At 40.0% G+C, this 22,869-nt stretch overlaps 1 protein-coding gene across 3 annotated transcripts; it reads left to right on the forward strand.

Moving 5' to 3' along the window:
- The first annotated feature begins 785 nt into the window (after positions 1-785).
- On the forward strand, positions 786-22,039 carry smpd2b (sphingomyelin phosphodiesterase 2b). Of its 3 annotated transcripts, none has more exons than XM_017721197.2 (11): positions 786-987; positions 4,125-4,227; positions 5,458-5,554; positions 12,577-12,653; positions 14,503-14,596; positions 14,904-14,993; positions 16,816-16,898; positions 19,035-19,167; positions 19,280-19,384; positions 19,649-19,817; positions 19,914-22,039. In XM_017721197.2, exons 2-11 carry the CDS (start codon positions 4,178-4,180, stop codon positions 20,336-20,338), a joined length of 1,323 nt encoding a protein of 440 aa, XP_017576686.2. In that variant the 5' UTR covers positions 786-987; positions 4,125-4,177; the 3' UTR covers positions 20,339-22,039. The 3 variants fall into 3 exon arrangements, with proteins under 3 accessions (XP_017576686.2, XP_017576687.2, XP_037390637.1); XM_017721198.2 differs by having other exon boundaries at positions 4,128-4,227; XM_037534740.1 differs by lacking the exon at positions 786-987 and adding an exon at positions 1,542-1,558.
- The last annotated feature ends 830 nt before the right edge of the window (positions 22,040-22,869 follow it).

Genomic DNA, 22,869 nt, shown 5'->3' on the forward strand with positions numbered 1-22,869 from the left:
CACCTCTGCCAGTGTCCCTTTAAGCATAAGTGTTATTCTCGTTCAAAAGGGTCATGAAAGAACTCAATCTCCCAGCATTCCAAGCGACCTCATTTGCTGCGCTGGTTTGTGTGTGGCGTGTCACTTTTACACCATCTCATGTGTAGAACTAAAGAGCCGACAGAGGGCGCTCGAAACCACTGGACACGACTTCAATCACCTGTTCAGGATTCCGTACATTTTTGCTGTTTTTTTCTTCTATAAGAAGATTATAAGGAGCCAAGTGGTTTTAATCTTTAGAGAACGGCACACATGGAGCTGTTTGATAAGACACGAGACTATACGAAGAGATCCAACTGTTATTCGTAGGAAGCGACAGCCTCCTCAAAACACAGCAATACATAAATGAATGAAAAATAAACCCCTACTTTTCTCTCTAATATCAATTGAAATATACATATCCAGTGTATACGTGGGACTGGGTCAACACTACAAGGGAAAATCCTAAAAATGGAGGCCAGACTTCTTCGACCTAGCGCTCTACTGAGTGCACTAATGTGCGGATTGGAACGCAGCCCGCCGTCTACAGCGCTGGAGCTGTTTCCGCGTAGTTGAGTTGACTTATTTTCCTGTCTGCTTTCCTCGACTTTGCGGGGTCTGTCGCTCATAATGTCACTAAACATGTCAGCAGGGTGGCGCTTATATGGCTCCCAAATCAGGCAAAGCAAGCAAGGAAGGAAGGGAAGATTCCTTCGGCTATTGGGACGCAGCCGGAGAGCGGTCAGGACCAGCAAATCCGCGTCGGGCTCTTTGTGTGGCGTCACACGGCCATGAGAAAAGAGGAAACGGACAACAGAGCCGATGAATAAAACCAGATTTCTGCTTTGACAGCTCGTGTTTCTGCCGGCCAGCGCTCTGCAGGCAGACGAAGCAGGTCGTCAAGCAGCGTTTGCAGCGGGCTGACGTGCGGTTGGGTCGCTGACCGTTTAGCTACGCCTAAGATTAACGGTGAGTAAGTTGAGAACTTTTGCTGTGCTGTCCGAGTTGCTTTAGCCATGGAGAGGCACGTCCTGCAAGCTGGCCAGACAGTCCAGCTGACTGAATTGATTCAGGTACAAACATGTGGCAGTTTAGCTGACCGACTTTTTAGATGGCGCAGTTTTATTGATTTATTTATTTATTTATGTATTGGCGTCAAACTTTACTCGAGCTAACGTGACTTCATGACTCTCGTTTGTCTGAGTGTGGTTTGCAGAGAAGTGATGGGGAACGTTAGCTAAACCTGTAACCCTGAGTTAGACCGATGGCCAGTCGTCATGCAGCCGTAGCGGACAGTAATCTGAGCTCGGGGAAGGAGGTGAGACTGTTATCTCAGACGCGCCGTGACGAGCTCGAGGCTGAGACGGGCTTCTTATTCCAATTTTCCGCTCCACCTTAAGTGGCGCGGCGGTGTTCTGTCGTCCGTGCGAGCGTCTGAATGGAACTGCTGCGCCGTTTAAGGTGGAGTGGAGTGGACAATCCGAGAGAGAGGCCAGCATCAGCTTCGTTAGTTAGTGGGGGAGGATTTGCGTGGCGCCTGGTGAGTCCGTGTTTAGAGCCCCGAGGCTTCCTGTTTCTACACTAAATACTCCTTTGCCATCATAACAAATACAGCTGGACTGTCCGAACGAACGTCTTCGAGCTGATCACCGTGGCCGTTTAACTCGGCGGGTTATTTGTAGTTTTTACTTTCATGCTCTGATGTCCGTTTTTGCAGTTACCTCATATGTAAATCATCCAAGATGCCTCAATATATTCATTTGTGGCCTGAATGTATTAATGTGTGGCCACAAGAAACTTAATTTGTGGCCTCAGTATATTAATTCATGGCCTCAATATATTAATTTGTGGCCTCAATATATTGTGCTCACAAGAAACTTAATTTGTGGCTTCAATATACTAATTCATGGCCTCAGTATATTAATTTGTGGCCTCAAGAAACTTAACTTGTTGCCTCAATATATTAATTTGTGGCCTCAATATATTGCGCTCACAAGAAACTTAATTTGTGGCTTCAATATACTAATTCATGGCCTCAGTATATTAATTTGTGGCCTCAAGAAACTTAACTTATTGCCTCAATATATTAATTTGTGGCCTGTGTGTATTAATGTGTGGCCACAAGAAACTTAATTCATGGCCTCAATATATTAATTAATGGCCTCAATATATTGCAGTCACAAGAAACTTAATTTGTGGCTTCAATATACTAATTCAATATATTAAATTGTGGCCCTGATGTATTAATTTGTGGCCATGACAGACTTAATTTGTGACCTCAATATATTAATTCATGGCCTCAGTATATTAATTCATGACATCAATATATTAATTCATGGCCTCAATATATTAATTTGTGGCCACAAGAAACTTAACCCATGGCCTCAATATATTAATTTGTGGCCTCAAGAAACTGAACTCATGACTTCAATGTATTAATTTTAGGCCACAATGTATTAATATGTGGCCACAAGAAACTTAACCTCAATATATCAATTTATGGCATCACTTTATTGATATGTGGCCTTAATATATTAATTTGTAGCTGTATGATATTAATTTGTGGCCGGAATATGTTAATTTGAGGCCATGACTTATTAATAAATAATCACCATATCAGAGGCTCTGTAGTTGACTGTGAGGTGTTGGTCCTGGTAATAATCATGTTTCTGTCCTCATGTTTATGACCATAAACTTATAACTGTAAACTTATTCAGTCATGAGGCATCACAAGCGTGTCAGAAGCCTGTAGACATTCGTCTGTATTACTGAATTTGGCAGCTCATTAATATTAGACTGCCATTAGACTCAAACTGCCATTAAAGGACTGGTTCACCAAAAAATCTAACTGGCATAGTTTCCCCCTTACCCCACACAGCTGATTGAGCAAGGCTTGTTTGGTGTCTGAACTTTTGGAGATATGGGGCTGAAGTAGCTAACAGGCGGCATTCGTATGTCCCTCCGAATCTGTGTCACCCAAAAATTCTATTTTAGCTGTAGCCCCACTCCAAAACTAGAGAAGCAAACTTCAAACACCAGATATGCCCTGGCTGATCAGCTACACTTGGAGGTAAGGAGGAAAACGCTGCGAATTTGATTTTATGATGAATCAGTCCTTTAAACCATCACTAAATTGTCCTTAGCTGTAATTCATTGAGTAAGTGTTATGTTGAGGTTCTGATCGGTCTCCTAGTATCTTCAGTCATGTGCTTAATGTACTAATTAACATATTCACTTGGTAATGAGTGCATAATCATGTAATATTTCCCTGCACATAGAAATGTTTATTTGTGGGATGAAACAACCTGTTCATTCTTCTGGTCTTGGGTGGGATTTCTGCATTTGTCTCTACAAGACATAGACACCATGTTACAATCAGATTACCAGTTTACTGCATGTTGGAGGTGTCGGAGAGTGTTACATTTCATTGTAAATGCTCCTTTGTACCCTTATGTAAATCTTGATGTGTTCCAAAAGCTAGACTGTGGTCCAGGAGGGTCGGATCACTACACCATTAAAGTCTGTTCCGATTAGAAGGATCCTTCCGCTGAGAAGTGCGGCCCACACTCTGACAGTTTTCAAGGATGCTACAGTAGCATCTTTCACAATCTTCTGTCACCCATAATCTTTCAGAAAGTTGTTTAGAGAAACAACGGCAGCTCGAAACATCTGCTGCATGCTTTTTAAAGGTTGTGAATCTGGTAGAGAGGGTGTGCACTGAGTGCAGGTTATAAAATGCACCTGTTTTCAGTGAGCCGAACAGTTTTTGGCTGCAGGTTAGCATTTAATTACTCACAGATGAATGTTTTACCTGCCCCATATTACATAATTCACTTCAGTGCTTTCCCTGCCAGCTTATTATCATTCTCATCAACTGTGTTTACTTCATCAAATGTCACACCGACTCTTTCCAGTGATCTGACGAAGTGGCCTTGGTAGACCGTTCTGTTTTGCCTAATGTAATAAAAATGAGGAGTTTTCATGGGACAGTGCTGCAGAGGACCCACCTTTCTCAGCTGCAGGCTAGCTTTTGGAGCGCAGCTGCTGTGAGCGACTAAGTGTCTTTTCTCACTTGTTGACTCTTTGTTCTCTCTGTGCTGGTGTAGCAGTTGTTGCAGACCGACACAAGCTCATCCCAGCGCACCCTGCTCACAGTGCTATGCCTGCCGAGATGCCAGTAAGGCTACGCATCTTCTCCCTCAACTGCTGGTGAGCATACATAAACGCACGTTTCCACACATACATTCACACAAAAGTCTAGCAGTAATTATAGTGAAGGCCCTAAAAATGTAATTTAATCAGCCTCCTTCTTTCCCCTCCCTTGTGTCCGTGTGCAAGCAGTTCTAGGCTAATTGGTGAATAATTTAAACGCAGCCACTATCAAGTGTGTCGCAGTAGTGTGCAAGAAAGGAAAGCTGTGGCATATTTTTGATACGGTAACAGAGTAACATGGTACCATATTCCAGAGAATCCCAACCACCGGACAGCTGGTACTGGACCGTCGTGCATTTGATACTAGGCCACAACAGCAGGGGGATGTTAGGAGCATAACGGCTGAATCCACTCACCCGTTTCATCCAAATCCATTTCATTACTAACGCTATATTTTAATATTAATTATAGTAATGTAATAATAACAGTCTATATTATAAAATCAGTCATTAATTAAGGTTTAATTCTTTCCATTAGCTATGCAGTTTTAAACATTGGCATATCTCACCTCACTTTATAGCCTCGTCAGTGGGTTTCGGGTGCCGTTGGCTGCTTTCAGCTGAATCCTAACTTAATTGAAGAAGTGAAACATGAATGGAATGACAATAACAATATTAACACATGTTGTATTGGGGCTGAAAACACGAGACAAAAAAGAAAGCATGATGTCAGGATAGAAAGCAGTATAGAAAACAGAAGGAAAAAACAGGATGAAAGATCTTTGGTAGATCTGTCCAAAACAGCCCCATGTTCAGGAGAGAGTCCACAGGAGCACCACGGTTACAGTAAATCACCACATTTGCAGCAATTTAGGAAATATCTGCTGATTGTCTGCCCACAACTTTCTGCGCAGTTTAGTTTCATGCCGCTTGCCACCACAGAAGCATACATAAAATAATGGTTTTAGTGAGGCCTGGTGATTGGTTAGTGGACCTATATAGGCTAGTAATGTGTGTTGTGCCATCATACCTCTTACCTCCTCCAGCATCTCTCTCACTTTTCGGTGAAAACTGTTGTGGGTTTACAACATCTACCGCAGACTGTCCAGTCATGCTGCACTTCAGCTTCTTTCTTATTGTCTATGTTAATTTATTGCTTCATGATTACTTGGAAGAAATGATGTTGTCAGCAGTGTGATGCAACGTTTCTGTGTTTACGCGTGTGTGTGTGTGCGTGTGTGTGTGTGTGTGTGTGCGTGTGTGTGTGTGCGCATGTGTGTGGTTTTAGGGGAATCCGCTATCTCAGTAAGCACTGTGCTCAGCGATACACCATGATTGGAGACCTGCTGAGCAAGGAGCAGCATGATGTAGCTTTACTGCAGGAGGTGAGACATATTAGTCACTTAACACCTTAAACCAAAGGCCTGACCAGTGTGAAAATTCTAATAAATGATATCATTTTATATTTATATTTTAGGTTTTAATTTTATACTTCCAGCAGTATAATTTAAACTGTGTTTTACTGAGTGATGTGATTGTTAGTTCTTCATACATTCAGTTAAACCATATAAACTCTCAGGCTGAGCCCAGAAACTTTTGGTACTGTTCTGTTCCTCCCCTGGAAGAAGTCGAGGAGTGGAAAGGAGCAGGAGAAATTGAAGGAATGAGCAGTAACAGGGACATGAGACGGCTGATCTTTTCCATCGACATCAGATCAAAGCCTGTAATGTTCACTTGAATGCACATCCTAATGCTCTTGGTAGCCAGTTGCATTTATTACAGGGCCAGTCTACTTACATTTGTGTGCAGCCTTCTACATGTTTTTGAAGTAATGACCCCCCCCGGTCATTAGCATTGCAAGTATGTCTGTTCTGTCCCACTTTCCCATTAGGGTAGAGTAGTTTGGCTATTGGCAGAATAGCTCTCCAAGCTCCCTGCATCTCCTCAGCCCCACCCAGTTGCTCATTAACATTGAAAGAACATCTGTAATATTCCCACCCTTTCAAAACTCCCTGTTACCGCTTTGCTTCTCCTGGTAAAACTTTCTATATCTGTCCCTGCATGCACACGGGCTGAAAGGCAAAATCAACAATATATACAAGATATATAATTCTGTGTAAAACATGATGACAGTTGTAAATAATTCACTAAGTTTGAGTTCTATTGCTCGTGTATCTTCCCTTGGAAGCTGCTTCCACAGGTGTTTAGAACTGCTTGTCTCGTCTCCTCCAGTATTTGTGCAGCAGGTATGATGGTTTCACTAAAACAGTTTCCGGATCACGGAGGAGACGAGGAGGATCAGTAGGAAAAGCTTTTATGGTTTCTAGACGCAGCCACAGTCGTGAATATCGTGACGTAAGATCGCAGTACTGGAGGTGAAGCAGCCCAGAATAATTTGCACATGGTTTCTGTTTATAATCCTTTTATTTTTCACTAGGGATGTTCATAAAAAGGTTATTTTGTGTTCTAAAATGTTATGTCAAAAGTTTGGGTGTATTTGTATGTTTTGTAATACCATGGTGGTGTTTTTGGTTCTCCAGTTAAGCCTGTATTCCTTTCCCATGTAGCCCACTACTGAGCTGCTCAGTGACACCACTATCTAGGGTTTTGCCCTGTTATCAGAAGCTTGTGAGTTTGAGTCCTGGTGGGTCCCTGTCCAAAATAAACTACCTCGGGTCATTAATATGGACCAGTGTTATCAGCTAAATGATGTGAATCGGTTTGTCTGTACTTATCATTGTAACTAAGCTTAAAATAGAATAAAAGTTGGGTAGGAAATGTTGGAAAATTGAATGTAGCAGAATAAGAAAATGTGGGCCTTTAGGGTTAACCCCTTAAACTCACGTTCACTCTTCAGTTCAGTCATAACTACATAACTATAATACGGAAGGTACTGAATTGTTACTTAACAGTTTGTAGTTCAGACTGGTCCTCATGGTAGTAGGACTGTCAAAATGATTATATAATTCCATGATTGCAAATATTTGAACTGTTCAAAATTATTTAGCAAAACCGAAGTTATTTTTCTCACTTGTCACAGTCTTTGGTTTACATTGCTATAAATATAATGTGAAGGAAGTTTGTTTTCATTAGTTGAGTTGAGGCAAATACATGCAAATAAAAGAAAGCAGAAAACACATTTATTGATGCACATTACGAGTCTAACAAATCCTCTAAAAGTTCTAACTTCTGACTGGTGCTGTAACGCCTTTTAGAGGGCAGCAGTGAGTGATGTTTGTCTATTTGATGTTTGAAAACCACTTGCATGGCCAGGGCCCACCAACGGGTCCAAAGTTTTATTACACACTTCTGTAATCCAAAAGAGCTCAACCTGTTTGCGTTGAAGTCTGTGTAGATACTCAATAATAAGCCTTAGTTTGTCATGAGACTGCGATTTTAGGAGACTGATAAAACATTTCAAGGGCGGCAGTGAGTGATGTTTGTTAACACCTTTAGAGTGAGTGATGTTTGTTTATTAGATGTTTGTTAGTAACACCTTTAGAGGGCAGCGGTGAGTAATGTTTGTTTATTAGATGTTTGTTAATAACACCTTTAGAGGGCGGCAGTGAGTAATGTTTGTTTATTAGATGTTTGTTAATAACTCCTTTAGAGGGCGGCAGTGAGTGACGTTTGTTTATTAGATGTTTGTTAACACCTTTAGAGGGCGGCGGTGAGTAATGTTTGTTTATTAGATGTTTGTTAAGAACTCCTTTAGAGGGCGGCAGTGAGTAATGTTTGTTTATTAGATGTTTGTTAACACATTTAGAGGGCGATGGTGAGTAATGTTTGTTTATTAGATGTTTGTTAACACCTTTAGAGGGCGGCAGTGAATGATGTTTGTTTATTAGATGTTTGTTAAGAACTCCTTTAGAGGGCGGCAGTGAGTAATGTTTGTTTATTAGATGTTTGTTAATAACTCCTTTAGAGGGCGATGGTGAGTAATGTTTGTTTATTAGATGTTTGTTAATAACACCTTTAGAGGGCAGCGGTGAGTGATGTTTGTTTATTTAATGTTTGTGCTTTAGGCTTGTACTTTTAATAGTTATATAATGAAAGGCCTACAAAGTAGCTACTCAATAATTTATAGTGGTTATTGAATACAATAGCAAAATATGTGTTGATGCCTGAATATAAAGCCTGCAGTTTAATGGGTTAATGGGTTTAAAAAAAAAAAAAAGAGAGAGAGAGAGAGAATGACTATAAATCTTCTGGTAGCCCTGGGTGGGTCTGAATTATGCAGGGCTGTCTGTTATGCAGAGTTCTAGTTGTTAGACAAAGATCTCCCTAAGGGTACTCAGTCGCCTAATGTAGCAAGTGCTAATTACAGCTTATTCTAAAAGGATGATGACTCTCTGTGACAGTTATGGTCAAGAAAATTGTAGTGCAGTGCAAAGTAATTGTCTAGTTTTTCAGTCCTGTAATTCAGTACAAAGCCCAAGCCGCAAAATGTTTACACAATTACTTACAGTCTGCACTGCACTTCTCTTTTCTATAGCCTGTAAACAGTGGTTGACAAAGCCTAGAGATCAGTTTCCTCTTCGTGGCTTCTTACTGTTCATCTCCAAGCTACTCATACCCTCTCATTTCTTTGGGCCAGGAGAGGAGGAAACTTAAAGTTCAGTTAAAATGCCCTTGTTATAACACTTTAGCTTTAGTGCGTCCTCTGTAACATTCAGCTGAATTTATTTTTAATGTCAGTTTTAAGTAGCAGTTCAGTGCTGTGCCTGGGAAGGTAAATGAGAAGCAGGTAGCTAATTTATAACATTCTATAACATATTCTTCACATTAAAGATGTGTGGAAGTGACCAGTTTTAGTTGTGTGTATTGTCATGTCATTTTAGCAGTGGCCTGTTCTGTTATCCCAATTTCTTTAGAAGACATCTTTTATAATGTTTTCCTATATACCAATATAATAATAGCTGCACTCAGGTTTAGGAGACTAAGAAGTGATGTTCCAGACAGAAGAACAAGTTTGGTGCCTTACTGATAATTCTTTAAATTTAAATCAAGTTTGACTGATATTTTGGTTGGACAGTTGTATCTGCTGATACTTACGTCCTGCCATGTTATTGGTATCAGTAGAAATATAGTTCTTAATACGTTGATATTTACTGTTCATGCTGACTGTTCTTGTCAGAAGTGGGTTTCGAACTAATGATCTCCAGAAAATAGGGCAGAATCCTAGACAGTGGCATTGAGGAGCCTGATAAGTCACCCCCTGTATAAATATGGGACAGCAATGCAGACCGAACTGGTATATCTGAACACAAAACACCATCATGGTTAAAATAACAAAATATGTCAAATGTACATAACCCTAATACAGGGGCTCCACAGCAGAATTAGATTTTAGGTAAACATGAAATAATCCTCCTTTGCAGTAAAATAAAGCTCTGCTGACCATAACAACACAGTTTTAACAATAAATCCTTCACTGCAGGAGTTAATGTAGCCTATATTGGCTAATTCACCCTTTAACCCTGAAGGTTGGCACACCGACTACTGATGACCATAGCGACACAGACAACAATCTCGTCTAGCTAGTAGCTAACAGCAAAGAGACATATTTAAGACGAGCATCCATAATTTGGAGATGAATGGGCTTATTTGCATTTATAATCACTCCAGCTGGTTTCCGGTTATGTTTAATCTGCAACGAGAAATTGTCAAACAGTAAAAAGTCTCAATCAAATTTCCTGGAAAACATTGGGAAAATTTGAACAAGAACCTGGCGAATGAGAAGCGATTTCAGCCTCGTAAAAATTTGAACGTTAAGAGACATTTTATAAGAAACGGTTCTACTTTTGTGGAAAAGTATCCTGCTGGAGATGCGAGAAAAGCTGAGCTAAAGCTAGAGCAAAATAAGTTAGTATTTTTGTTTATGTTGTATTTTTTTAGCATATGCTAGTACATTAGCACATTCATATTTACAGCCGAGATGGTAAAATGGACGTAAAATGTTGTGGCTCCCAAAGCGGTTTGATTTTTGTTGAAAGAACAAAATGGATCTTCTTAATATTGGGTTGTAATCCCTGCAAAAAACTTTTTGCACCCGATTAATATGTATAACTCAAAATTGTAATAAAGAGAACTAGAAAAAATAAGTGGTAATTAACAGAAATCAAAACCCATAAAGAATTCTGGGTAACTCACTGCTGTATATTATTTTAAAAAGTATCTGCTGTTTACTTGAGTTTAAGAAATGTGACGGATCAGTCAGTAGAGCCGTTTAACTAAGCCTATCAGACTATAACATTAAAATCCTAAACACAGAGTATTTATATCCGTCAGGCCTTTGTGTTCTTTACTGCCACGCTGGAGTACAGTGTTTTGGAAAGCTGGTGGCTTACTATGTCAAACATTCTGAACAATACGGAGTAAAAATGTTGATGTAGTAACCGTGACAACCTTTAATATCTTTGACACAGTAGCTTTGAGTCTGCATCAGCAGACACGACTCCACCCTTATTTGTGAAAAGACCACAGCACGCTATCCATCTGTCTTTACTGAATAAGCACTGAGACGGTGTCATTGACACAAAGCAATACTGAAAGGTCTCGTGTGTTTGGTTGCACACTCTTTGTGCTATTTAGGCTGGTTTTACATGGCACGCATTCAGCTACCGTTTACATTCCCCTCGTCAGTCCAGAAATCGTTAGAAAAACTTCAAAGACACTCTTTAGATAGATAGACAGATAGATACTTTACTGATCCTGAAGGAATTGTAGCAGCCAGTAGACCTCCTGCAACACAGGACAGTTACAGTAATAAGGGTGATAAAATATGAAAAGCAGAATAAATACAAAAAGCCTATCTACAGGCATATAAACAACTAGAAATATACAAAAATGTGCGATCGGATCTTTCCTGAGATGAAAAAGGCAGTGCAATAATGAATGTACAAGGAGGGACAGGTAACAGCATATAACGACAATACTGAATAAATATGTGCATATATTGGTACTGAAATAAAGTGTCTAGGTGTGTAGAAGTGCAATATGTGCAGTAAGATGTCCATATGTGCAGATAAATAAAATAAACCTATGATTGATTTAGCACCAAAACACTCCTTATACCTGTGGATTGGTGGAACTATAGGCTAAGAAGGGGGGTATATGTTGGTTTTCATGACTTTCATGAAAAAGAACTCATTCAAAATGGGCTGTTTCTGCAGCTTAGTGTCCAGTTTTGGATGGTATGGAATAGAGAGTGGATGTTTTTTTTTAACTAAAGCAATACATCAAACTTTTATTCCAAATAGTTTTAGTACCGCTGCCACACAGCAGGAAGGGCCTGGGTTTGATTCCTGGTTTCCTCCCACAGACAAGACATGCAGGCCAATTGGACATGTTATATTGCCCCTAGGTGTGAAATGTGTGTGAATGTACACTCACCGGCCACTCTATTAGGTGCACTTTGCTAGTAAAAGGTTGGACCCCCTTTCGGCTTCAGAACTGCCTTAATTATTCATGGCATGCTTTCAAGGTGTTGGAAACATTCCTCAGAGATTTTGGTTGGTTATATGAGTTCCTGTTGCCTTTCTATCATCTCAAACCAGTCTGCCCGTTCTCCTCTGACCTCTCACATCAACAAGGCATTTTCGTCCACACAACTGACCGCTCACTGGATATTTCCTCTTTTTTGGACCGTTCACTGTAAACCCTAGAAATGGTTGTGTGTGAAAATCTCAGATCAGAAGTTTCTGAAATAAGCCCGTCTGGCACCAACAACCACGCAACGTTCAAAGTCACTTAAATCCCCTTTCTTCCCCATTCTGATGCTCGGTCTGCACTTCAGCAAGTTGCCTTGACCACCTCTACATGCCTAAATGCATTGAGTTGCGGTCATGTGATTGGCTGATTAGCTATTTGTGTTAACTAGCAACTGTACCTAATAAAGTGACAGGTGAGTGTATATGTCCGTGTGTCTGCCCTGCAATGGAGCGGCAAACTGCCCAGGGTTTTTCCCTCCTTTCACCCAGTGACTCCTGCACACCCCATGACCCAGAACGATAATAGGCTTAGATAGTGTGTGTGTGTTTTCTGTGATATAGGCCCTTTGCAATATTAGCATGGATGATTGTGTTGTACTAGCCAAGGCATTTACTGCCAAGTTCCAGTAAGAGCAGGATTGAGTGGTGGGGTCACTCTCTGTCCTCCACAGCATTACGTAGATTGACTCAGACTTCCACATAGTCACAAGACATCATGTGATTAGAGGTGCTTAGCAAAGCTGCATCTCTTGTACCCAAAGCGATATCCTATCTGGGGTTAAGCAAGTTCAGTGGTAAGAAAGTGGTGGGAAAAATGCTGACTGGCTTGATGTGCACTGCAGAATCTGGAAGAGTCATGTTATTGGGGAGGCAAAAAACATGAGATTGCAGTTAACTTTTTCTGTTCATTGCAGGTTTGGAGTGAGAAAGACTTCCACGTCTTGAAAAAGAAACTAGGTGGCACCCATCCTTATTCACATTACTTTAAAAGGTAAGACTTTATCTTTGCATGTATGAAAAGATAACATTACAACTAGCTATATGGGGTGTAAGTGATAACATTATTTATGACTGTTTTATTGGTCTGCACCTAAGAGCATGGGCTCAAGGCTATTCTAAAGTTAATGGTGCTACTGTATTTCACCTTCAAAAAAAAAATTCTTACACTCACTGTCATCTGTTGAAAAACCTAGAACGGTTTACAACAGGTGGAACTTATCAGATACACCTGCAATTTAGGTGCACTTTGTCACTCTGTAGGTACACAGTTACCATGGCCTGTCTAGAGTTTATTACCCCTCTTTACCTCACCCATTAATGGAAAGGGACCACTTGGACCACCAGTGATCAGATATTATTTGTGTGGTGGATCATTTGCAACACAGCAATGACACTATAGTAGTATGTGCTGCAGTGATGCACAGCAGTACCTGTATAGTAGTTGTATGTAATAAAGTGGCCAGTAAATGTAGGTACACAGTAGTAATAAACTGCCAACTCGGTGTACAGTACTGTAAAAGTCAAAGACCACCCTTTATTTATTTAATGCAAGTCAAAACAGCCCCAAGTTAAAAAAGTAATCATTTTTCAGTATTAGGAAAACAGCAGAAAATGTATCTTAACAGAAAATTACACAGAAGCATCCAGAACTAAATATAATATCAACATTTTTAGTGTTTGTGTCTATTCTTTCCACTCTTGCCTTTGTTATGTCTTCCACTCTTTTCAGCAGACTTGCTTTAGGTTTCTCAAAGAAATCTGGAGATATTTTTCTGCAGCTCCAAAGTTCAGTCGTAGAAGTTGTTTGTATTTTTTTGCTTCTCACGATGCAAGTAATTGTCACGCATCCCTCCGGTTATGATGCGTTAATGAACTCCATCTCCCAAAATCCTCTGGAAGATCATGTGCATGCCCTCCACAGCGCTCCAATCTTCGATCACACTCACCTGAATACTAATCTGCTTCACCTGTTCGTCATATGACCAGTTAGTTTCTTGGTGAGGTGTTGCTTCTTCTTGTGAGAACTACTAAGTGTTTTTTTTTTTTTTTGTTGTTGTTGTTGTTGTTGTTTTTTTTTTTTTTGGTGTTTGCCCTTTTGTGTGTATCTGACTTGTCTGTGCCCTTTGGATCTGGTTGCCTGGTTTTGTTTTGTTTGTCCTTCTTTGTTTTTTTGACCTCTCTGGATTTGACCATCACCTGTTCACCGACACTGTTTTACCAAAAGCCTCAACAATAAAACCTAATTTTTCATTCTTTCATGAGCGTTTGGCTGGTTCGGTTTCATTACAGTACTCCAAACACATTCATTGATGTTGAGGTCCATGGTTCTGAGAACAGGCTTTTCCTTTCTCAATGAGGTTTTTCTTGACCGCGACACATCCTTTCAGACCCATAGTGCCGAGTTGTCTTCTCAGAGTGGAAGGATGGACAGAAACACCTGTAGATGTTTTCAGATCTGAAGTATGAGTGGAGCTTGATTTTCTCCTCTCTCTCAAAGATGAGAGCTTTAAGTGCTGTTCATCTGAACAGGACAGTTTTGGTGGCCTACAAGGTCTTGTTGTTGTTAGGAGTCTCATTTTCTCTGTAGCTTTTATTGTTTTTTTAACTCTAGTTTTGGAAACTTGCTTTTTTCATTAGTTTTCCTTTCACCTTTTCCTTCCTTATGGAAATGGTTCATCTTATATCTAATTTTCTCTGAAATATCTCTTGAGAATGAATAACTCATAGTTGATGGCCATTTTAACATGCAATTTAATAAATGAAGGGTGGTCTCTGACTTGTGCACAGAACAACAGAAGTATGTATTTATGTGTTATCTGTTTTTATGTTCTGCTGCTTAGTGGATTTTTCGGAAGTGGACTGGCAGTGTTTTCCAAGCACAGAATCCATGATGCGTTTCTGTATAAATACACCCTAAACGGCTATCCTTACATGGTGAGTAGAATCAAGCTGTTTATAGCAAAATGTCTTAAAGTCTTTGAAAAACATTAGTTTTCTGGTTAAGTGGAGATCTACAGTGTGGAAGCTAGCTTTGACTAGACTGATCACTGACTAGACTGAACAGTGCTAAAAGCTTTTGCTATTAAAAGTGCATTATGTGTCTGGTGTGAATCTGGATGCCTTAATGATGAAAAACACAAAAGCTCCTTAAAGTAAATGAAAAGGTAGATCATAACTATTGTAGTAACATACAAAGTATGTTGTCAATATTGTCAAAGAAACCACTTCTCTTCTGTGTCAGGCCCATCATGGAGACTGGTTTGGGGGCAAAGCTGTTGGGAAAGTACTGTTGAATATCAGCGGGCTGGCAATCCACGTGTTCGTCACTCATGTAAGTCCATTTAACCCCCGTGTTTCACCTCGATTCTTTATCAGGCCAGGAGGGTTGGTCCTTCAAAGCTACTGATGTTGTCATGCCAGCATGGTCTTAAACATGTGAGGCATCATAGATTGTTATTATTTTTTTAAACATATAAAACACAATATTCATGTAAATAGACCACATTTTATGATCTCTACATATTTGTTTTGAACAAATGTTGCTGCGATTGATAATTTATCACAGTTGTGGGAAACTCCAGCAGTTTCCCTGTTTCCCTGTTCTCTTGTTTCCTGCGCTAAACACCTAGTATCAAATACTACATTGAATCAGGTGTGTTTTAGCAGCAAAATTGCCAAACTGTGCAGGAGTCCCTACCCATTACCTCACACTAATGTATCTGATCCAGCCAGCCAGGGAGTAATGAAGTTCATTGACATCAGCATTAGATGTGGCAGATTGTAGTTGGACCTAGACTCCGCATAAAAAAAGAAATGGAGGACCAGGGTGGGTGAAGATTAGAAGATTAGGGCCAAGTTAGATGCTGCTCCTCTGGTACAAGCCAGCTGTCACACACTATAATGTCAGTGATTTGTATCTGTACTAGACCTGAGATCTGAATTTAGTGCAGCCTTATATTTGAAAACAGGTGTCACATGAGTTTGGCCAGGCAGGCCGAACCACCTATTTAATAATAGGGGAAACACTGTTATCCTGTAAAGGTTCAGTGTGCAAGATTTAGTGCTATCTAGCAGTGAGGTTACAGATTGCAACAAACTGAATACCCCTCCATCACCCCTACCTTTCCAATTTTGTAGTAGAATCTATGGTGGCCATCATGTTTTCTCTTCTTTGATGACTAGGATTCACCCTCCCTTGCATTTTCTTGTGCTAAGTAATAAGTATGATTGTTCATTTTCAAAATGTGGGTTTTCAAACTTACAACACAAAATGGCTCACCAGCATTGCAGCAATTACTAAATCAATTCCTACTCCTACTACGACTTCCGACTGGTGCTATAGTGCCACCAGATTCAAGCTGCCACTAAAATGCAATAACACTCTAGAGCCAGTGTTTGGTTTGTCCATTCTGGGTTACTGTAGAATCATGGAAGCCTCTGTTGTAAGAGGACCTCCTCACTGTGTAGATATAAAGGGCTCAATCTAACCTAACAAGTACACAACAATTCATAGTTACAGGTGATTGCACGCTAATGAAAACATGCTTTTGTATACTGTATTTCATTTCCGATAATATATACCCCTAAATTTTACACACTGTGCAATAAATGAATGGGCAAAAAAGCAGCTATGATGCCTTTAATAATGTGATTTTTCACTGCTGTCATTGCATTTGTTTTGATATGTAAAGACCATGAAAAAGCCAAATTTTATTTTTTTATGACACAAACTATTATTTTGACCAAGCTACACTTAAATATCAGTATATTTCTCATTTTTTGCTTTTTGTAATTACTTTGAGGAAAGAAATCAACAATATATAATGTTATATAAATGCTGTTCTGAGTGCATGCGCTGACAATCTGTCACGGAGCACCCAACAACAAAGGCAGCATTTATTATACAATAGGAAACACAGTCTCACACAGAAAGCTCCTAATCCACATGCTGATCCATTTTATTGACCACCATGGACAAACACGCTCACCAGCTTCTCGGGGGTCACATTTTGACGAGTTAAAGGCAGACGAAGACAAAGTTTTTCAGTGTCTTTTCAGTGTATTTTTAATGTCTTTAAAATGCTGTTTTCTTGGACAAGACAGTGTTACTGAAAGTGTGTGTGAGGTACAGCTCTCTGTGTTCATCCATACAGCTGCATGCAGAGTATTGTAGAGAGCCGGACTCTTATCTCCCTCACAGAGTGGTGCAAGCCTGGGAGCTCCAGAACTTTATACGGTATGAAGTATCTCTGTCCACATGTAGCAAGAATAAAATCTAATTTTTTAAGTCTTGAGGCTTCGGCTTTAAAAATGTATTGCCACATCCAGCATTTATTATGCTTCAGTGGTGATACTGTTTAAGAAAGCATTGATTTTCTATTTTTGGTGTGTACCTCCTTGGAGAAGGAGAGAGAGAATGACATCCAAATGTACGTCAAACAGACACACACACACCGAACTTCCGTAACAGTCAAGTGTACAGTGTTATCTACAGCTCATGCATGACAGTGTGTCAATGCCCTGAGGGAGTTCTCAAAAAAAATTATGCTAAATGTTTTTGTCTACATTACAAATGCTACCATGCACATACAGCTGTATGCAAACGTTTTGGTGCCCCTGGCCAAATGACCTTTTGCTTTACAGTTAGCATTTAATACCTAGTTTATTTAATCCATCCTTCATTAAAGTAAATCAAGTGCTGCTGATGGAATTGAACAAATCCATCTGATGGCTGGGGGGCAGAGAGAAATCAGGAACCAAACCTGTGTTGTCATAACTGTGTTCTTCTAACCAACACATTAGTTCTTGATAAAACACTTGATAAGTTATTTTCTAGCTTCTACAATTCTGTGAATGTGTTGACCACTAAAGTACATCATGTCTGAAGTTTCATTTCTAAGACAAACACAGCTGTGATGCGGCGTCAGTAGTCAGCACAGTTTGGACAATGCTGGACAGTGTTCACAGGATACCCATGGACAAACAAGCAGCAGACTAACAAAAGCAACAGCAAGTTGGAAACTATCCAATTCCCCCTTAAAACAAGACGTAGTGTCGCAGTGTGAGCGCAAAGGGCTATAATCTCAAATGAAATGAAACATGGAAATTCTACTTACTGGTGTCGGAAACTGAAAACCGCATCCACCTTATTTTCATATTTACCTTGCATTTATTTGATTTTCGTGCTCAATTTGCATTCATAAGTTTACCATTATTAAATGTTTGAAGTAATGACTACATTCTGATGAAGCGTATTTTGTCCACTCATATACACTCTTAAGAATTATGGTTCTTCAGGGGCTCTTTAATAAAGAAAATGGTTCTATATAGAGGCACTCAAAGAACCCTTTCCATGAATAAAGGGTTTTTTGCATTGCTAAATGTTTTTTTCAGAATGTGCTGTATATAGTTCTATATAGAATACTTTCTAAAATGGTTCTTACGATGGTTACGATGCCAAGCCTGTATCAGTAGAAGAACCCCTATTGGTGCTGCGTAAACCTCTTTATAAAAAAAGTTCTATACAGAGCCATATATGATACATTCTCCATCAGTCTGAAGAACCCTTTCACACTGCAAAAAAACTCTCATCATCCAAATGAACAATTTATTAGGATAGTCCACTTTCGATGCTTTGTAGATGCTTACTTTCAAGTTACATTCAACTAAATATCTACTAAATTGACCCTAATTTTCTGTAACTCTAAACCTGCTCTAATCCAAATCCTAACCTGAACCTCAACCCAAAACCTAAACCCAACCCTCATCCTGGTTCTAGCCCTAACCCTTGTCCAAACCCTAATCCTAACCCCACCACTGTTCAGAATCAACTGAGTTTTAACAAGTAGTTTGTTCATTTGAACATCTAGATAATCTGTAGGGGACTATCCAAATAAAGTGAGATCCCATTTTCTATACTAAAGAACCCTTGAAGAAACTTCCTTTTATAGTGTGTAGCTATGATAAATGCAGTTTATACATTGAAAATATTTGTCTTTAGGGTCAATTTAGATTAAGTAAGACAAACATGATACTACAGAACTCCAGAAAATATTGTGATTTCATTATTTAAATCATCTGACAGCCCTAATTGTAATGTTATGTTGTCTTTTTAAAGGCGAAATCATTTTAAACAGCTATCATAACTGATTTATTTCACACTATTATATATCTGAGACCTGCTGGGACAGTTTTAAAATGACCTTCTTAAGACCACGAAATTACCCCTATACATTTATAAGACATTCACTTAAAAATTAAATTTGAAATGAAAAACTTCTACTTGTAGAATTCGTCATACATTGGGATAAAGTAAGTCTTTGAAATGAGCGGTTTTCTCATTTTGACCTGATGTGTTCCATTTCCCATTCAGGCACACCAGTGCTGGAGCGGATGTAGTGATATTAGGTGGGGATTTGAACATGCACCCCACAGACCTGGGCATTAGACTGCTGCAGAGCTATACTGGACTCAAGGACTGCTACAATGAGACGGCCAGCTTCGATGTGAGTATAGAAATTGCTCTCGCCTGAAACTGACCAAGTGTATGGTGGGGAATATATTGCAATGGCCAAGCAGACAGACCTGTGATGTGCGTGTTCATCTGTTACTTTCCAGGGATTTGAACAGGGATTCACACACATAACCGACAATCCCTTCACACATAAGCAAGAGCTTATTCCATTTGGAGGAGGAATCCGTATCGACTATGTCTTCTTCAAGGTGACTGTGCTTTATTTTGCTGTTGGACCATTCACCTTCTGTTCACATCAGGAAGTTGCACTTTTTCTTTTGTTTTTACTTTAATTCGCATGCGACGTATCAAGCCAAGCTCTACTAACTCTTACCTTCAATACATGAAGCATTAGATGTTTACAGATGTTTACATGGTTGCTTAGGGACATTCAGTCCCTTTCTGGGCTGTCTGTGGTCAACCACTGTTAAAAACATCAGACATACAGACTGAATGTTATGTTTTGTCAACAGGGTTCGAAGAGTGTAGATGTGAGTTGTGAATCTCTGTCCACTACTAAGGGGCCTGTCCCTGGTCAGCCCTTTCCTTACTCTGACCATGAAGCTTTGAGCACTGAGCTTGAGCTTCATCCTTCAGAAGATGGGAAAGGCTACTCAAACCAGGAGAAGGACTGCACTACAGGTATACACACATCAGAAAATGTGTCCACCCATTCCTTAGTAGCCCCTCCAAATGCTGTACATTTGTTTTCTCTGCTGTTCCTGTTTCTTATATTAGATAAGCTTTCAGAGCTGGTGAACATTGTGACTGAGGCTCGGACGGAGGTGAAGGTGGGCCTACATTGTGCTGAGCGCATGCGCTACACGGCTGCTCGTACAGGGATCATGGGTCTGGCCCTGTTGCTGCTGGAGCTGGCCATAGCTGCTGTCCCGTGCTTCGCCCTGGGAACCGAACAGCCCTTCCCTAAAGCTTCTTTCTACCTTCTAGGGGCGCTATGTTTTGCCATCCTCTTCTGTACCACCCTGCTTTACATCTTTTATGGCATGGAGGTAAAGGCCCTACAAGGAGCGGAGGACCAGATGAGGCTTGCTCTAGGTAGCCTGCAGGAACGTCTGAAGGCGTTCCCCAAGGGTAAATATGAGGGCCGTTCACAAACGGAACTTGACAGCCGTGATCCATCCACTCTAGAGCCAGATGACTGAACATCAAAGACTGAGCCACTTGACTGATATTTGCAGTCGTTTCTTGTTTGCTGCAGGATGAAATAAGCTCAGCTGAGCCTAATTTTATTTGTCTCTATTTCACAAGCATATATAATTGTGCCGTGCGCCCATCGGCATCCTTTTCCAAGTTTTGGCAGCACAATTGCAAGCCTGTACTACCCTAAGCACAAGAGGAGCACTAGAAGCATGGAGAAATGTCTGCAGCAACCATATTAACTATATTTTTACATAAAACAAACAAAACAACTCTCAACGAAAGTTGACCACTTTTCAGTGGCTTCTAACCCACTAAACCACAAAACCTTTCTGTTGCTGCTCATCCCTCTTTTCTCTGTTCCCTCTCCACTCCTTTCAAAGGGTGCTTCTGCTGCCAACGGCAGATCACCGTCAGCTGGCTCTCATTAAGGGCAGCGTGAGCACCTGAACCAAGATGACAGAGAGCTTGTTGCTCCCCCGTTACCCTGCTCCCCAGCTCGACCGCCTGGGTCGAACGTGAGGTGTAGTTAGCGGGGCGCCATCCACCTCTCCCCGCCGTCCTCGCTCTGTGTTTGGGCCCCGCCTTCCGCCGACAGGCGCACGCCACAGTAATGTATAGTACTGTATGTGTAATACCTCTTTACAACCTTCTGACTGAATCTATCTCTTTTATATCTATAAACACCCTGTTCATTTCAAAACTATGGACCAATCACTTTCCTCGATCACCAAGGGAGAACAATCATTTTGATGAAGACTGAAAGAAAACCAGAACTAAATTGTAAGCAATTTGACTGTAAGCTAATGTACTGTACACCTCCATGCAGCTTTAGAAAAATGGACCAGTAAGAGTTCTCATTATATAAAATTTGTTTGCTTAATTTCTTGTAGAACTGAGGCCTGTGATGATACAGCATTACTTCAAAAGAAAATGGAACTTGATATTGTAATTTTAAAAAATGATTTGTTTATTGACGTGTGCATCAGTATGCATCATATATGCATATTACAGTGGCATTATGTATGTATTGTTGCAGGCCTAGTATTAAACACCTCTGTTTATATGGGTAGAAACCTGCTGGGCAGGTGATTTTAAAGGGGTCAAACCTCTTGGTTCCTTTACATTAGTTTATTGTTTTCCACATTTCAGCTGATTCCTCCCTGACACCTATTTATCGGTCTTAAATGTTGTGTTTTTATATGAATAATGCTAACAGTAACTGTGATGTCCTTTTAGTTGTGCTCTAATTTGTAATACCATCTTCTTTTCACTCTGTACTCTAGTCTTGCAACACTCTTCTGTTTATTTTTCTATATTTACAGTATACTTGGATAAACATTACGAATGTTGTGTGAAGAAACAGGTTTTGCAGTATTTGAGAATTTACATTGTAGGCTTAAGTGGTCTACAGTATCTACCTTTGTAGGACACCTAGCACCTAGAAATAGTAATACACTGTTTGTTACCATCTATGTTCACTCACTTGTCCTCCACTTTTAGTTACTGTTTTATTACATCAGAGGCACTTTGCTGGAAGAAAGAAGTTATGCATTTTGCTAATGAAAATTGTTTGTCATCTCGGATCTTTTAAACCATTGCTATGTTACCAGTCTTGAAATTACTGGACAAAACCGTATGAGAGTAAAGCCTGTGTTGCCTCTTTCAAATATTTTAATAAAATTGTGTATTTATGAGTAACTATGCTGACGTTTACACAGGATTTTAGTGACATCAGCCAAGCATTTTTTTACATTTCTTACCCCAAACTAGAATGCATCAAGTCCAAATGCCCCATTAAAATGAAATCTGTTGTAATGTGACACTTTGACCACGAGAGGGCATCGCAAACAGTCATGATTTTTAGCGACTCATATGCACATGCAAATATTGCTCAGTGCTGAATGTATTTTAAAGTATTTGCATACAATAATAATACAATAATAAGGAATAAAGATGGCAATTATGTTTAACAATGATGACAATAATAATAATAATGCATTAATATGTTCCTATTTGTATTATTGTTATTATTAATAGACATATTTTTATCTTTTTGTTCTCATTCCGTATATACTTGCATAAATACATGTGTATTTCTTTGAAGCACAATTTTATGTCACTGAACACACAGATACAGCCTCTCTGTAAATACACCAAATACAAATACAGCAATTTAATGAGATCTCCAGATGGGGAGTAACCTCTTCACTCCCACACACCTCTGTTGCTCCGGACTGGATGTCAGGCTCGGCTGACTGAAGGGCTCCTCAGTGTCATTAACATGTCCAAACACCGACTCGGTCTCGATGCATCATTAGCTGGGAGAGACCTGCCCATGCACATTGCTGGAGTGCTGTCTTGCCCATGGGTGTGGCGGAGCTTCTCTCTGTTGCAGAGGAGCTGTTTTGTGTCTGGGATTTGCTGATCTTTATAGTTTTGCTGCCCGAGGCGAAGACGCAAAGCTGTTAACGTTTCAACGAGTTTAATATCTCTGAGCTTTAAAGAGGGCTGAAGCTTTTTTGGCAAACCCTTG

The sequence above is a fragment of the Pygocentrus nattereri genome, chromosome 26 (assembly GCF_015220715.1).
Source record: "Pygocentrus nattereri isolate fPygNat1 chromosome 26, fPygNat1.pri, whole genome shotgun sequence".
In the NCBI taxonomy this organism is placed as follows: domain Eukaryota; kingdom Metazoa; phylum Chordata; class Actinopteri; order Characiformes; family Serrasalmidae; genus Pygocentrus; species Pygocentrus nattereri.

Bases quoted from the DNA above. Each gene is read 5' to 3' on its own strand.
- smpd2b (XM_017721197.2), top strand. From the start codon at position 4,178: ATGCCTGCCGAGATGCCAGTAAGGCTACGCATCTTCTCCCTCAACTGC. The intron at 5,555-12,576 runs GTGAGACATATT...TGTTCATTGCAG, and splicing joins ATGTAGCTTTACTGCAGGAG to GTTTGGAGTGAGAAAGACTT. The intron at 19,168-19,279 runs GTGAGTATAGAA...GTTACTTTCCAG, and splicing joins ATGAGACGGCCAGCTTCGAT to GGATTTGAACAGGGATTCAC.